The following is a 14,901-nucleotide window of genomic DNA, read 5'->3' on the forward strand; positions in this document are numbered from 1 at the left end:
TCAATGTTTAGGCAATATATCCTATTTCTATGGTTCTTAAAAGTAACATGCTTCATGAGTGACGTAGCTTAGTCTAAACCAATCAATAAGGTATGAACCAATCAAACCACAGATATTAGCATTTTATAAGCAATGTTAACGATCGTACATGCAAGACACACGACAGTATAAGGATGATAAATAAGAAAAATAGCATTTTGACATTGCTAGAATAACTTTTACTGCTGTGGCGGGATTCTAGAAATGGCGTCGGCAAATGTGCAAATCCTAAAAACGTCCAGAAAGAGAATTAGAGACGATAAGAAGTTCGGATCTAGTTGGTCATTTGTTTTCTGAAATTGCAAGAAAAGTCGGCTGCAGAATATAGCAAACTTACAAAATAAAAAATCTAACTTTAAGGCAGTAATTTAACTTTGAGAAAATAGCAGGCGCTAGTTAGAACATCAAGGATTCATTTCTTCACAAGAGAGTACAAAAACATAAAGTCGAGAAGTGTTTCGCTTATTATATTATAATTACATTTGTAAAATGCAAACATTATGAGACACACCAAATCTTTTCGCCTGACAGTCTTGAGAGTATATAATATCTGGAAATGACCGAATATGTTCTTTAACAAACTTACTTTTCTAATAACATCTTAGATTGTTATCCTTGACGTTTAATACTTTGTGAAGTGTGACATGAAAAGCTTAGTATTGACTTTTGCTGTTTCTTAAAAGTTATTTTCAAATTTTGTACCATGAAAGAATTCTTTCTTTACATTTCTTTTCCGAACAGTACATTTCACACGCGACTCTCAGCCAGAAATTGTATTAACGCCTCGGTGACCCCCCTCGCGTCCCCTTCACACTGAAAGGGCGAAACAGGTACAGAACCTGTTTACATCAGTCAAAATAAGAACAGACCCTTCAGGGGCATGGGGGCTTTGCAGTGTGTCCTGTATAAAGTATGAAAGATCTCAAAAGTATAGAGCTACCCCAAATCGGTTCTAGGAGGCAAAGTGAAGCAAAACACGGAATCTTACTTGTCTAAGAGCAGGTCCATTTGAGAGCAGTCTTATACACACAGGGTCTCATGACGTGTAAACAGGTCGCAGTCATGAGAAAATTTTGCATACATACCTTGTTAACTTGACTCTTTGTTTTTATGTAACTTGTTAACTGTTAACTTGACTCAGAAACAAGCGAGGGGCTGCAGCACTTGAATCATTCCTGCCAATGGCTGCAAAGCTGTGTTCTATTTCGTTTATAAAAACAAAATACAGAATGGGGGGGGGGGGGGGTTAACTGAATAAGCAGCCCTCCGAAAAAAAAATTCATTCCGACGACAGAGCGAAGGTCTATGACGCAGATTAAAATCCGATATTAACATTTATGTTGGTGCACTCAAAAAATTCGTGTTCTGTTTTAATTAGCAGGTGACCGCCATGCTCAACCAAATGCCGGAAAAACCAGGTATCGTCAGAAATAAAACTTATAAAAACACAACATAATGTGAGAATTTTAATACATGTTTCTTTGAATTTACATGGGAATACCTTCTTTATCATTTAAGATAATGAATGAGATAGTGAAGTTTGCTTACCGTAATTGACCATAATTAATTTGCAAGCAGTTAGGGCAGGCGCTTATTCGAGTCCTGGGTGCTTATTGACTTCTGTGGTCTTCATAAGGAAAATTATTCTAAATGATAAGTATTTATACAGCAAAAATTCCGATACATCGAACCCCTGATAACTCGAGGGGAAGCAAGTAAGCTGCTGAAGTTCCCCTGGAATAAGGGCCCATGGGGGCATATTAGAAAAGGGGCTTACTTGCGAGAATGAACTTTTAGGTAGGTGCTTTTTTGAGGGTGGGGGGGGGGAGAGTTTAGTCGAGGATTTGCGGTATTTGTGGCTGGGTCCTATGAAAACTTGTGGCCAAAGGGGGCACTTACCCCGGACCTATGCGCTTTGTTGGTCATTTACGGTATGCATCTTAAGTTGACAAGATGTTTTCCAAAAAGCCCTAAGGAACGAAGGAGTGAGGTAAACAGGAAGGTTTGAAAAATACATAAACTTCTCAATAGCTAAAAAGATGAGAGGAGGAAGGTGATGGTGAAATTGGAAGGTCCTTTGGAGACCTGAAAAATATCGCTCTGTTGAAAAGTGACGTTTAATCCTTGAACTATCGTTATTTTTGTCAACTGTTTCAAAACAAATAAATAAAATAAAACATCGAGAGCAAAGGAAAAAAACGAAATTCGGAACTGTAATTATGATTCAGACAAGATATAACTGAGTCAGCAGATCCTGTCCGAATTAAACCAGGACTTAAAGCTTCTTTAACATGTTATCACGCGGCATTGCACCGCGCGGTTTGCTGACACCTTACCAAAATCACTTGTGAGATATGCCTACAGACTAATAATAATAATAATAATAATTCGATCACAGGATATCTGTGTACTGTGCTTACTCTCTTAGAAAGAAACAACATAATTCCACGATTATTCAGAGCTGTGCAGTATATATAATACAGTTGATGACTAGAGCACTACACGATCCCATCCAGAACAATGCAGTGAAACTACCAATACAATGATCCGCCTCAACGTGTCCTACCGGCAACACGGGCATCGTCTTCGTTGAATACGGCGGCTTCGCGATGAATATTTCTCCACGTGTTTTACCGACGAATCTTGACTGGAAGAAAAGCTATCAGATGATTCCGTCGACGGGACATCCGAGTCGCAGCTGTCGTCGAATTGCTCGCTGTTGACACTGGAATCGTTAGACAGTGTTCGTTTACGCTGCATTCTGATCTTTAGTCCAGACCCGTGTGGCGTGACTTTGTAAATACCTAGGCCGTCGCCTATTTCCACGTCGTGAACGCGGATCCTAGCAGATCGTTTGGTATCGCGGCTGGCCCCCAAAACCATTTCTTTCTCTTTATGATTTTTAAGTACGTCCATAGCTAATTTTTCAGTAGAATCGGATACAGTTTTACCGGTGCGCTTTATTCGCCGGTCGTATTTAACGCGTCCAGTTACAGGTTTTCCCGCGACCGGGTCTACCTTAACTTTTGATCGACTTTTCGCTGGTTTCACGGTAGGAGCTTTGACTGGCTTCACACGATCAATAAGCAACAACTCAAAGTATCTGAGAGTCTTTAGGCCGGGAAGTTTTTCTAAAAGCGCCTCCTTTTTGCGTCTCTTTCTTGGTATTTCACAAGGATCGCTTTCAATTTCCTTGAAATATCTATGATCGTTGTTCGCAGTCGCCTCGCTATTAAATGGTCCGTCAACAGGAAAGTTGAGTTCAGTATTGAGAGGGCAAAGATACTTACTTGCATTGATAACACGTTCTAACCTGACGAATATGTTATCTTCTAGTTCAAAAGGCTTGCAGAGAGATGGCATCTGTTCTTCTGTGTTTTCGGGGGATAAATCTAAAAGGAAACGAAAAGGCTTCGATAAACAACGAAAATAATTCTTAAAACAATTTTGTTAAATGAGGGCCCTCGATTTTTTAAGTTGGTACATACATGAGTCTCTTTTTGAGTACAAAACATTTTGTGTACTTTCACAACACGTAACTGATCATGGCTTGTGTCAGCTAAAGATTCAATAACCTATAAATTAAAGAACTTGCTTGTAAAAAAGCCTATTTCCCGACTGTTTAAGTCATTTGTGATCATGTTTAAGTCATTTTATGAAATTCATGTGGTACTTGTAGAACGGGTTTTCGTTAGAAAGAAAAATTATCCTAAATAAATCCTTGCGATCTGTCTGCCGATTAAAGATAAGCTAACCACGTAATCGAATGTAACAAATCTCATTTCATTCCCACGTGTTTTGAATTCCAATATCCATAGCCAACTTCCAAGCTTCTGTGAAACATAGAGTTACTTCATGTAACGATTCACGCGCATGCTCAAGTTAATGTGGTCAGTCAGCCAACTTCAAATCTCAAGAAACAACCCTCCTTTAACTTCCAGTAAGGTCAGACGTGAATTGTTTCATGTGTAACAGACAGGGATTTACAAGGAATTTCAATATATCTTTTTTTAATTCCACAGAACTTTCAAGTATGTTGGAGTTGCTTAGCATCCCACCGGCAAGCCCTCAACCTTTGTACACAGCTGATCAGTGTCAAACGCTATCACTTTCACTTGAGTAAGCTCGAAAGCAGTGACATGAAGGTGTCCACTGATTCCAATTAGCGACTATTTATGCGCAGTGCCTTAGGAAGGAAAGAATTATTGGGGGAGGGGGGCTATTGCTAAGAAAAATAGGAACAAAGGAAATGCTCATTTGAAACAAATGGTAACAACAGATTTTCATAATTTTTGGGGGTATGACCCCCCTCCCCCCTTAGAACAATAGTAGCTACGGTCCTGATGCGTCTAAATAAAGTGGTTTATACTGAGAATGGGGTTTAAGACCCGCGTTACACTCTTCTTTTACAACACTTTAATTTTGCTGCAGCTTCGATATTCTTAAAAATTTTTCGTTTTGAGCCTGACTATATTCTTAAAGTATTCTTATCTTTTCCAAATATGGTATGGTTTTAGGGAAACATCGCCCGATTCTAAACGTATTTTAAAACACGTGATATGGCCTGAGAGTTTCTGTTATAAACATCGCAAAACAGGCAACTGCTGAGAAAGGAGACGGCTGAGCAACATTCTTATTATATTCTTAAAAATGATTCTGGGCCTAAATATTCTTATAAATAATATTCTCATAAAAAAAGTGAGCAATCAAGCTTTTTTAGTACTGGGTCAAGCACAATTAACTTGCCATATTTCTTATTAGAGCTACCTTTTCTCTTCTATTTCCCACACAAAAATACCCAATTATGGATGTAAATTTCCCGAGTCATGTTGAATTGGGGATGAGGCAGTTACCCCTGTCCCAAGTCCATAATTTCCGTCACTGATTGAAACAGTGAATATTATAATACTTTGGGAGAAGACAAAGGGGGGGGGGGGCTTACCTACCTCTAACTGAGATCATCCATTTGTTAAACAATAATTAGTTTTCCAAAGCAGATATGACCAACATGAAGAATTATATACCCACTTTTTGACAAAAGCAATGGCACCCAGGCTCTTCTCTATACGCTCCTTGATGTCAAAACTGGCTTGCTGTATTGTAAACTTTTGATAGGCCTAGATCCTTTCAATTGCACTCAAATAATACCTTTTAACTTATCAACGAATGTCACTGGCAATATCCGAGTACAACGCCCCCTCTGTCTTACACCTACTTTGCGAAGGTTGGTAAATGAAGTTATAGTAGACTCTGGTTAAAAGCACACCAAATGTAGGCTTAAAATACTTTGACAGTATGACCGCAAACGTGACTAAAATGAATATTTTAGGGGCTAAATTTTATGTGCCTGTAAACACTGTAGTGTGACTTTAGGCGAACTGGCTAGAACCGGAGTCCACTGTATCGTTTACCCGATGGATGAATTATGTCTATGTCCGTGAAATACGAGATCGTGTGAGGAGCCTGCTACATTTCAAAAGTGAGGCATTTATGAATCACAAGATTTTTCTGTGGTTTTACAGCCACAGACAAGATCACAAAACCCATTAAAATTTTGCCAAGGCAGCTACAGAAGGTTGGTTATATTCTTATCACGAGAATTTGAATAAGCTCAATATATGATATATTAGACTGTGGTATACAGTCTGGTTACAAGAACACGAGTCTCAAAATTGGTCAAAAGTTGTAAAATCTAACTTTTGAACAAAGTCCCGAGACCACTTAAAAAAAACCCCATCTCAACAACGAAGGGTTTTTTCCCATCTCAACAACAAACGGTTTTTGTCCCATCTAGGGGTGTTTTGTCTGTGAATTTTCAAACTTTGTGGCGAATAATGGATGCCTGACTCATTTGTTGGCAAATGGGGCCTGGACAGCGATTCCGCTGCTGAAAACTTCACATTTTAAGAACAAATTCAGAACAATAGTTTCAAAGTTTGGAAAAATCAAGAAAAGCTAGCCAGAACTTTAATTTGCTGGTTCTTATAAAAAACATTAGTCAGGCTGCTGGGAAAAAAAATTTCCGACCACTGTCTTTCTAACAAAACTTTTTAGCATATCTTGAAAATGCTTCGTTTTTGCAGACTAACAAAATTTCTTGTTCATTGATTCTTGTTAAACATGGTACACATGAAACATCTCAATACGAAACTGAAACCAACCAATCGTTAAATGAAACCAATCGGCTTAGTCTGAACATAAAAAGAAGATTTATATTTTTATCTGTAACAAAGAAATAGAACCAATTCGTGTTATTCATTCATTTTTTCAATCTTTTTGTTTCTTTCGCTCATTCCTCGAGGAAGCACGCTGGTCGTGTATTGATTCTGAGAAAAACCGACGAAAAAACAGCCTTTTGTTAATGAACGCCGGGTGTCCGATGTCCTTGTGACACCGTTTTACGCCTTGAAAACGTGAACATATGCTGTTCTCGGTGACAGTGTGTCTTAGTCCCGATATTACGAATGAAGCTTATTGCTGAATGAAACATAGGCACAAAGATGTATTTGTATTGTATTTATTGCTACCTAGCATCCGAAGGTAGTTTTTAGGACACTGAGAAGCTATGCTTATCGAGCAGTGTCCTGGTCTCTGCTCTCGATGTGACCACACCTCGTGATTCCTACACCTGGAATTACAGAGAGCTGACAACTCTCCTCCTCACTCTGAATGAAAGTTTGGTCATGCCAGGGACTCGAACCACGGACCCTTGGCTCTGTAGTCGGCGCCTCTAACAACTGAGCAATCCTCGCACCAAAGCTGTACTTTGGAACCTGGTACAGCTGGTACAAAGCTGTACTTTGGAACCGAGCAATATTGACATTTGAGCCCCAAAGTAATTTGACAACAAAAGGAGTCCCTACAGTGCTTTATCTTTAATGACTCAGGTATTAGACTTGACTCTGCTGAATTAAATACAGTATACTGTAACTCGACTCTGCTGAATTAAAACCTACGGAATTGAATAATTCTTCTAAAAAACGACAAAGTTTTTATTTCTAGCTGTATTCATGAGCGACACACAAAGAGCAGAATTAATTATAAAAGGAAAGGATTCCGAGGGCGAAAATGTTAAAATAAAACAAGATAAAATCAAGGAAAACTCACCATCAGAAAGTTTTGCTACTCTTGACAAGCGTTTGTCTGTTTCTCTTAGTCTATATTTTTTCTCCTCTTTATCTTTATCACCTTTATTTTCATTTCCAATATCATCATTTTCATTGTTACCTTTAGTCTCAAATGCACCAGTGCCTCTTCTGTGTAAAAATGCAAAGGTTCTTTGCTATTCGTTTTTACAATAATGAAAACAACATTATATTTATATAATATTCTGATATGCACAAATTTGAACAAGATAAACACTTTTAGCACAAGGACTGTTTGGTTTCACAAAAGTTCTGGTAAAAATAGATTAAATTCTGATACATAACAGAGACTTTCAGACAATTGACTATAAGCTCTGTCCCACAAACTTTTCTGTGGTTACAGTTTATACAACTTCACGACTACGGCGAACTCATCAATAAAGAGAACTCCAAACAAAGAACAAACATCTTTGGTCTTAAAATCTTCCCTGTGGTCAAATTATGCTGAAAAACAGACAGGCGAAAAACAGACCAAAAACTTCAGTCCCAACTCTTACAAGTGATGAAAACATTGCAAAGGTAGGTTACATATAACTGTAATTCGCGGGTAGTGCCCGTTTTATGGAAAGCATCACGTGAGGGCGGATACAGGGTGTCGCACAGGTCGCACAGAAGACCGTCAGACTTCCGGAATTGAGTTTTCGTCTTCAGTCATTAAAATTAGGCAATCTTTTTTACCATAATCTTTTATTTCCCTCCTTACAGTTAATAAATTAAACTCTCTTTGCACAATAAACACAGGAACGACATTGCTCGATCTCATCCCCAACGCTGCGATACAATTCGATATAGAACAAATTCAAAGACCATCCTAGAGCGTTAACAGGATGATTTTTTACGCATGTCGCCCATGCGCACAGGTATGCAGGGTTCTTTGTTATGCAAATATTGTACCACATGCCAGCAATAAAGGTTCGAGTATTTTGGGTCGCTGATTCTGAAAATCGATATAAAGCCCAATCTCCAGTGAGAAAAAGTCTTGCGAAATTTCGCTGCGAAATACTTCACGCGACAAATTCCTTTGAATGCTTTTGTTGACCTCATGACATTGGAATATAAAGTTTGGAAGCGTGACAAAGGAATACGGAATATGATTGGCTGTTGAAGGATTTCGCAAGCGAAAAGCGAAAAAAGTTAAACTCATTTTAACTTTTTTTCGCAGAGAAATTCTTCGCGAGAAATCCCAGCAAAAGATCACTGCGCATGCCTAAGACGTATTTCGCGCGAACTTTTTCGCATTTCGCAGTATTTTTTCTCATTGGAGATTGGGCTTAATACGGGCAGGTTGGGAGTCTCCAGCCTCTATTTCATCCTAAAGTCTCGTTTTAAATCAAAATAGACGCAGTGGCTTTGTACGTGTCGACCCTTCCGGGAAGTATCTAAATACATCAATATTAAAAGGGCGTATTAGGGGGAGCTGTCTAGTTTCCATACTGCTTGACCTGATGACGTAATTAGTTTACCCTAAACAAAACCCTAACGCTAACCCTTTACTTGAAATAATTGATCATACTAATTTATGAGTATTAATCATGCTGATTTATGACTATCAGGTCGACGCTTGGTCTCCATCTCATGTTAAAATCTCGTTTCCGTGTAAAACACAAGAATGTCTTTATAAGAATCCTCTCAATGAAGAAATTTTTCCAAATTTGGTGCAATAGGATAATAACCAGGATGTACTGATTGTTGATCCTATACCGAAAAAATCAAGCGCTGCATCCAAAAAACCAAGAAAAAACATTGTAATACCAACTACAGTCAGATTGCACTGTGCATTGTCAGACAGCCTGGTGTCATCAGGAGCTTCTTGTTTGAGAAAAGCACCCAAAGACAATGGGTGGGTGATATACTATATTGTATTTGACTATATTTAAAAATACATATATGAATTTAAAAATATATTAAGTGTAATTAATAAAATATATTACTTTGCTGATGTGCATTGACATTGTCTTTGTGTGTAATAATAAAATATGAATCAACCAAGATGTAAGCTGTGAGGCAAGCTTTGATTGCGCATTCAACTTACCGTTCACAAGTGTGACATTCGCATAAACAGTTTCTATCACCAAAGAAATTTTCCCCATAGAAACAGGTGATTTCTTCTCCAGTTTTGATTCTACGAAGCACTTTCACACAAGCCCTGTTTCTCTCCGTTGAAATGAACTACAAAGAAAATTAATGATGGATCATCAATTGCTTCAAATGTTTAGCTTTCATCATTCATCCTTTTACCATAAACAAAGAAAAGTACAACTTAACAATATCTTTAGTACATAATGAAAAAATATTCATAAAATTTATATAAAAATGTTTACGATTTTTATACTTAAGGTAGTTAAAATTTTTCTTAATGCAAAGAAACTATTTCCTGTTTGATAAACTTTTTTGGTAATTTGAACTTTAGCACTAAACATTTCCTTCCATTCTAAAGTTTTGATCTGCTTGGTGACTAAAATAGGTATAAAGGCCCTATTACGAAGTAAAGTGCCATTCTATTGTATTCTTGGGAAGGTTTCCAAAGCTAATGGATATTGTTCAGAGGTAGACCTAAACAACCACCCAGACTGGAAACAATGGGGCGTCCACCATATAAATAGGTCATAGAGAGTTTATTCTTTCTTGACAAGAATTTTCTAACAATGTGATAAATCTGATAACAAGGTGATAAGATTATTCTTTGAAAAATTCTTCATCAGAATACAAGCAAGAGTAATAAAATAATATCATCATTCTTGTTGAATATTCTTTCGTGTAACTTGGCCTTAAATGTCATATAGAGAACTTGGAAACCATTCTGCAACAAAGTTTTGATTTAAATTTAACTCAATAAACATTCCTACTAATGTTTGACCTACTTCAATAAACATGCAACAAATGATTTCCAGGTAAAATAAATTAATGTCTGCTTTAGCCAATAATTTGATAAAACAAAAATGGCTGAAATAGGACATTGAATCAAAAGCCTTAGCACAAAAGACAGACACTTAGCAACCAGTCTAACAGCTTTTTAAGCAACTACACTTTACAAGGAAGTTCGCCATATCTTGCTGGCATGAAACTAACCTTTGAATTTGGCCGGCAATCTGCAAAGAAAATAAATAAGGTTTGCATATGTACATAATGATACACTTTGATAGAACAAGTCTAGGTTGCTATTCTGAGTTTCATTCTTAATTCGATCATCAATTAGAATAGCTATCCTTATGCAGCATCAAGAACTATTTGACAGACTGCTAAAACAGTAATTTTCATGAATGTTTATGGCAAGCAAAGTTTTAATATTGGCAACATATATATATTATTGCAAGTAAATTTATAATATCATTGACATATATTATGGCAAGTTAAGTAAGAATAATATTAAAATGCATTATGGCAAGCATAGATTTTACAAACAAAAAGTTAATTCCAGTTCATGTAAAGGGGAAATTTTGGAATAGTCTTATTTTTGATATTCCTTGCCAACAATCAACAAACTTAAAAATGGCTTTGAAAAAAGCAAACATTTTGAGTCATACGTAAGCTTTTTTCTGACACTCTTCAGAGTATAAAACATCAGAACATAGATCAAAACTCTATGCTAGGAAATATATCTACCCAGTTGTGGATTGAAAAAGGCAAGCTGTAACATGGGTAACATTTTCTTTAGGCAAGCAGTACTGATTGGGCAACCTCAGCAGTTATGTGCTCGCTTAAGATATTTTGCAGTGTGCTTGCTTCTTTCTTACTTTCTCTCTCAAGCATACGGCCTAATAAAGAATTTCTGCTATGCTTGGCACAATCTGGTCTAATTGCTCCTCTGCCGCATGTAACAAATTCTTCTCTCGCGCAGATGAAAATGAGCACAGGACACAAAAATATAACAACAAAAAAACCAATTGTTTTTCAAGTAATAGAAAAAGCATGGATATCTATTAGACAAAACATTCTTGAACGAACAGCCCCAAAAATGGAAAGGCCAGTCATTTCAGTGCTAGGGATTAAGTAAACCTGAGGCAAAGTTTTGAGGCAAACTCTTGAAAAGATGATGTAGAAATTTCATTCAAGATTGGGGAACCTATTGTAAAAATACGTACCATGATTGATATAAGCTGCAGGTCCTAACCACAACTGGGAGCAATTTTTCCGTGTTGAGAACATAATGCTAAAATCATTAACACCAGGTCGCAATAGTTCTTCTTCCTCCACTACTGACATTTCAGCAATACAGCCTTCCAAATTAACAATCTTTTCACCCTTGTCCCTGAAATATTACAAAATAAGTTTGCAAATAGCTTGGTCTGAATAAAGGGATTGCTACATTGCTTTGTTTACAAATATGACAGAAATTCTTGAATAGCTTGATTTGATATAAAAATTGGACAAACTACATTTCAAACTTACATTAAACTTACATTTCAATATACCAGCATATGCATTAGGCCTCTAGGAGAGTGGGAATGTTATTTTGAGTATTTACTTTAATCTTTATCCATATCATACTATTGAAAATTGGAGACTATGAAACCAACAAACATTTAAGAACTGAACTTAACTTTCTGAACAGAGAAAAAAAGATTTGAAAGGCGAGTTAAGGGGTGAATGAAATGAATAGTATGACAAAACAAAAGTATACAATAGAAAATGGCATATATTTTGATATTCTGATTGATTTTTGAAGATGCATACATGCATTATTGTGAGAATGTGAAGGAACAAATGTGAAGAAAAAAGAATGCAAAATGGCCAAGCAGAGTTACTACAAGATGGTAGGTTATGGGTTAGACTATGTTCATCTAAATTTTTTTTTCAAAAATTTCAACTATTTGTTACACACTTACAAGTTTTACAAACTTTTTTACACATTAGCCAATGAAAATAACTTAACAACAACACTGGCAAATCAAATTGTTTACATAAAATTACTGATTCTTACCAGTCTCTTGTGACTATAACTTTAGCACCACCTTTATCACTTGAGTAACGAAAACATGGAACTATCACAAATCCAGCTTTTGGAGAGAAAATGTTGATATATCGAATTATCTGCAAAACAAAATTACAAAATTTGATCAAACATTTATATATATATATACATATAATTCAATTTAATGAAACATTTACATATATATAGCTCTAAAGATGACAATTTTAAATAAATATATACTGTATTTTGCCATGTTTGAGACACATCTTTTTTCAACTATATACTATTGGCTTTCTTTAAGGGTGCTTCTTAAACATGGAAACATTGACTTTCCCATAGTTTCCTTTCAATGACAAAGTATTATTTATAGACAAAATATTGTGATAACTGCACACTCTTAGCTCAAACAGCAGCATTTTTACAGGTAATTTGACAAAACTTTTAAAAAGTCACCCAAATCAAATAGAAAAAGTCTGACAAGAACTCTTTATCCCCAAACTGAGGGGGGGGGGGGGGCTAGACCTCATTAGATAATAAGTAGTTAGAAATCTAACATTGTGAATTTAGGAATTAATGGGAAAACCATCTTAATGGGGGGCATCTTATGCAAAGTAAGAAACAGTTTTATACAACTATTTTCTTAAAATTTTAACATGGAATTAAGGGTAAGTCATGTACATGGCAAAATGCGGTACATATAAATGGATTTTAAAATCCTGCTTTTTACAGCAGGAAAAATATCTTCAGATTGCTGAAAAATGTACCTTTTCTGCATCTCTATAACAATTTTTTAGCTTCAAGTGGGTAGTTTAGAAAATAAGCATCTTCTTTGGAAACTTAGCAGGCTGAACATTGTTGTGTTTTGACAAATGATTTAAAATTATATATATATATATATATATATATATATATATATATATATATATATATATATATATCAACCTTTATTTTATCAGAATGCAAGCATTTTACACAATTGAAGATTTTAGGTTCCTGCACCCAATAGCCATTTCTGCTGAATAAACTGACAAAATTGAAGCAAGTTCTACAAATATCTAGTTGTTGTTTGGGCTTTGGGTTGTTGTAGTATTTTTGGGCTTTAATAAGGAACTTTTAAATTTGTAAAAAAAAGAAGAAACGAGTTACTAAATTTTATGTTACCAATAATATATGTATACGTCATTAAATTGTTATTCTTTTGGAAAAATGAATTCTATCATTTCTACCAGAGTAGATTTAGCTTAGTGCATTCTTTTTTTGCAACTTTACAAAATGTTGACATCAAGTCTTCTATGGAAGCTGCTAGCAAAGAAGAAACACAAATTCCATTCTGGCATTTGATGCTTCACAGAAAATTCTTAATTCCTGATTTAATTTTTCATAAGATATATTTAGCTGCCAGACTTTCTTTCCTTCATGAAAACTTTATGATTGGATCTTGAATTATTGATCTGTTGATTTAATGTTGTTTATATAGTACAAAATAGGCTCCCTTACTGGCAAATTTTTAGGGACAAACCCAAATGTTTCTTCTTAATCTTTGGTTGCACAAAATAATAAATGTTCTAAATATGATATAAAAAAAATACTTAAACTTTATGGCCTAAATAAATCGGTTAATGTACAAACGGTTTAATGTTGTCAGAGGCAGGTGATACTGGATAATCTTAGGCCTGCTCTGGTGTCAAGACAACTTTATTTCACTTCATTGGCCTACTCATAACAATATACTTTTGTTTATTGTCACAGTGGACCCTACATGATTCTATTGTTCATATCGTCGCTGATTGGTTCAAACACAATAGAGCTAATAATCGGAGCAGGTTGAGCTCAGAACAATATGGCGTATTTCCTTACATGTTCCTTTGCAAAGCTCAATTCAGACTGGGTTTTGCGAGACTTAAACTGCGTCCACCAATCACCTAGCAATTTAAAGAAACACTCCAATGCTTCGTTGACCTCTCCATGGCGCCTAAAATTGGCAAGGATGTTGAAAACGTCTTCAAATCTCAGCTTCTTTGGTACCAGTTCTAGATTCATTTTATGGGTTTCAAACCCCAGCATCGTGTCGAGAATTGCGCTTCCGAGATCATCATAAAATGCAAGTTGACGAGCAAAGCAAACAGGCTGGGAGTTAAAGTTTCGTTCCATTTCATTCGCCACCATTCTGGCTTACTCCTCGGGTAAATTTGATACGAAATGTGCCATTTCAACTCCTTTTGCGCGGCAGGTCTCGAAAATCACTTCTCATCCAATATGCAAGAAATGGCGGTTGCATAAATTTGACCGCAGCTGCTTCAAAGGTCTCGCGGGTCCCGCGAGATATGCGAACGAGACAGGCATCACCAGAAAGGGATAGATGGATAGAGCGGATCGAATTGTCAAGAAAAGCATTAGAGATTACTTGAGATACGATATCTTTCTAGGTAAATATGTACAACAACCAGCTTTTGTTAAAACATCAAATCAATAAAATTGGTAAATGATGCTGGCAAATTTCTTGGAGATGCCAGGAGCCTTTTCCGCGTAGCCAGACCTAAGCATATGTAGAAAATCAATATCAAGCCTAACTCAAAATCTACAAACATCTTCAAGTAAGGCACTCAAAGTTATTTTGAAGCAAGGAAGCAATATGTAAATAAGAATTCATAAAACTCTGAAGTTTGAAAGTAGCAGTCGGACCTCTTTTAGCCAAGGGTCAACTTTCGTCCTGATTTGTCAGTCCTGGTTTTAGCTTTTTAGCATGTTAGTTTGTTTTGGAAGGCGTAACGTTTGTGGAGTTACGGAGGCTAGTGTCTCAAATAG

The 14,901-nt window shown here is 36.2% G+C and overlaps 1 protein-coding gene across 1 annotated transcript; it reads right to left on the reverse strand.

The window, feature by feature from the left end:
- Nucleotides 1-1,463: 1,463 nt before the first annotated feature.
- Nucleotides 1,464-14,872, reverse strand: LOC135695438 (histone-lysine N-methyltransferase KMT5B-A). Its single transcript, XM_065214526.2, has 7 exons — nt 13,954-14,872; nt 12,106-12,215; nt 11,267-11,433; nt 10,254-10,273; nt 9,217-9,353; nt 7,147-7,295; nt 1,464-3,431 (listed from the first exon to the last, which is right to left on the reverse strand). The coding sequence occupies exons 1-7, from the start codon at nt 14,260-14,262 to the stop codon at nt 2,602-2,604; spliced, it is 1,722 nt and encodes a 573-aa protein (XP_065070598.2). The 5' UTR covers nt 14,263-14,872; the 3' UTR covers nt 1,464-2,601.
- Between the last annotated feature and the right edge of the window lie 29 nt (nt 14,873-14,901).

This window comes from Rhopilema esculentum, chromosome 2 (assembly GCF_057945365.1).
Source record: "Rhopilema esculentum isolate cy_ngs chromosome 2, ASM5794536v1, whole genome shotgun sequence".
Taxonomy (NCBI): Eukaryota; Metazoa; Cnidaria; class Scyphozoa; order Rhizostomeae; family Rhizostomatidae; genus Rhopilema; species Rhopilema esculentum.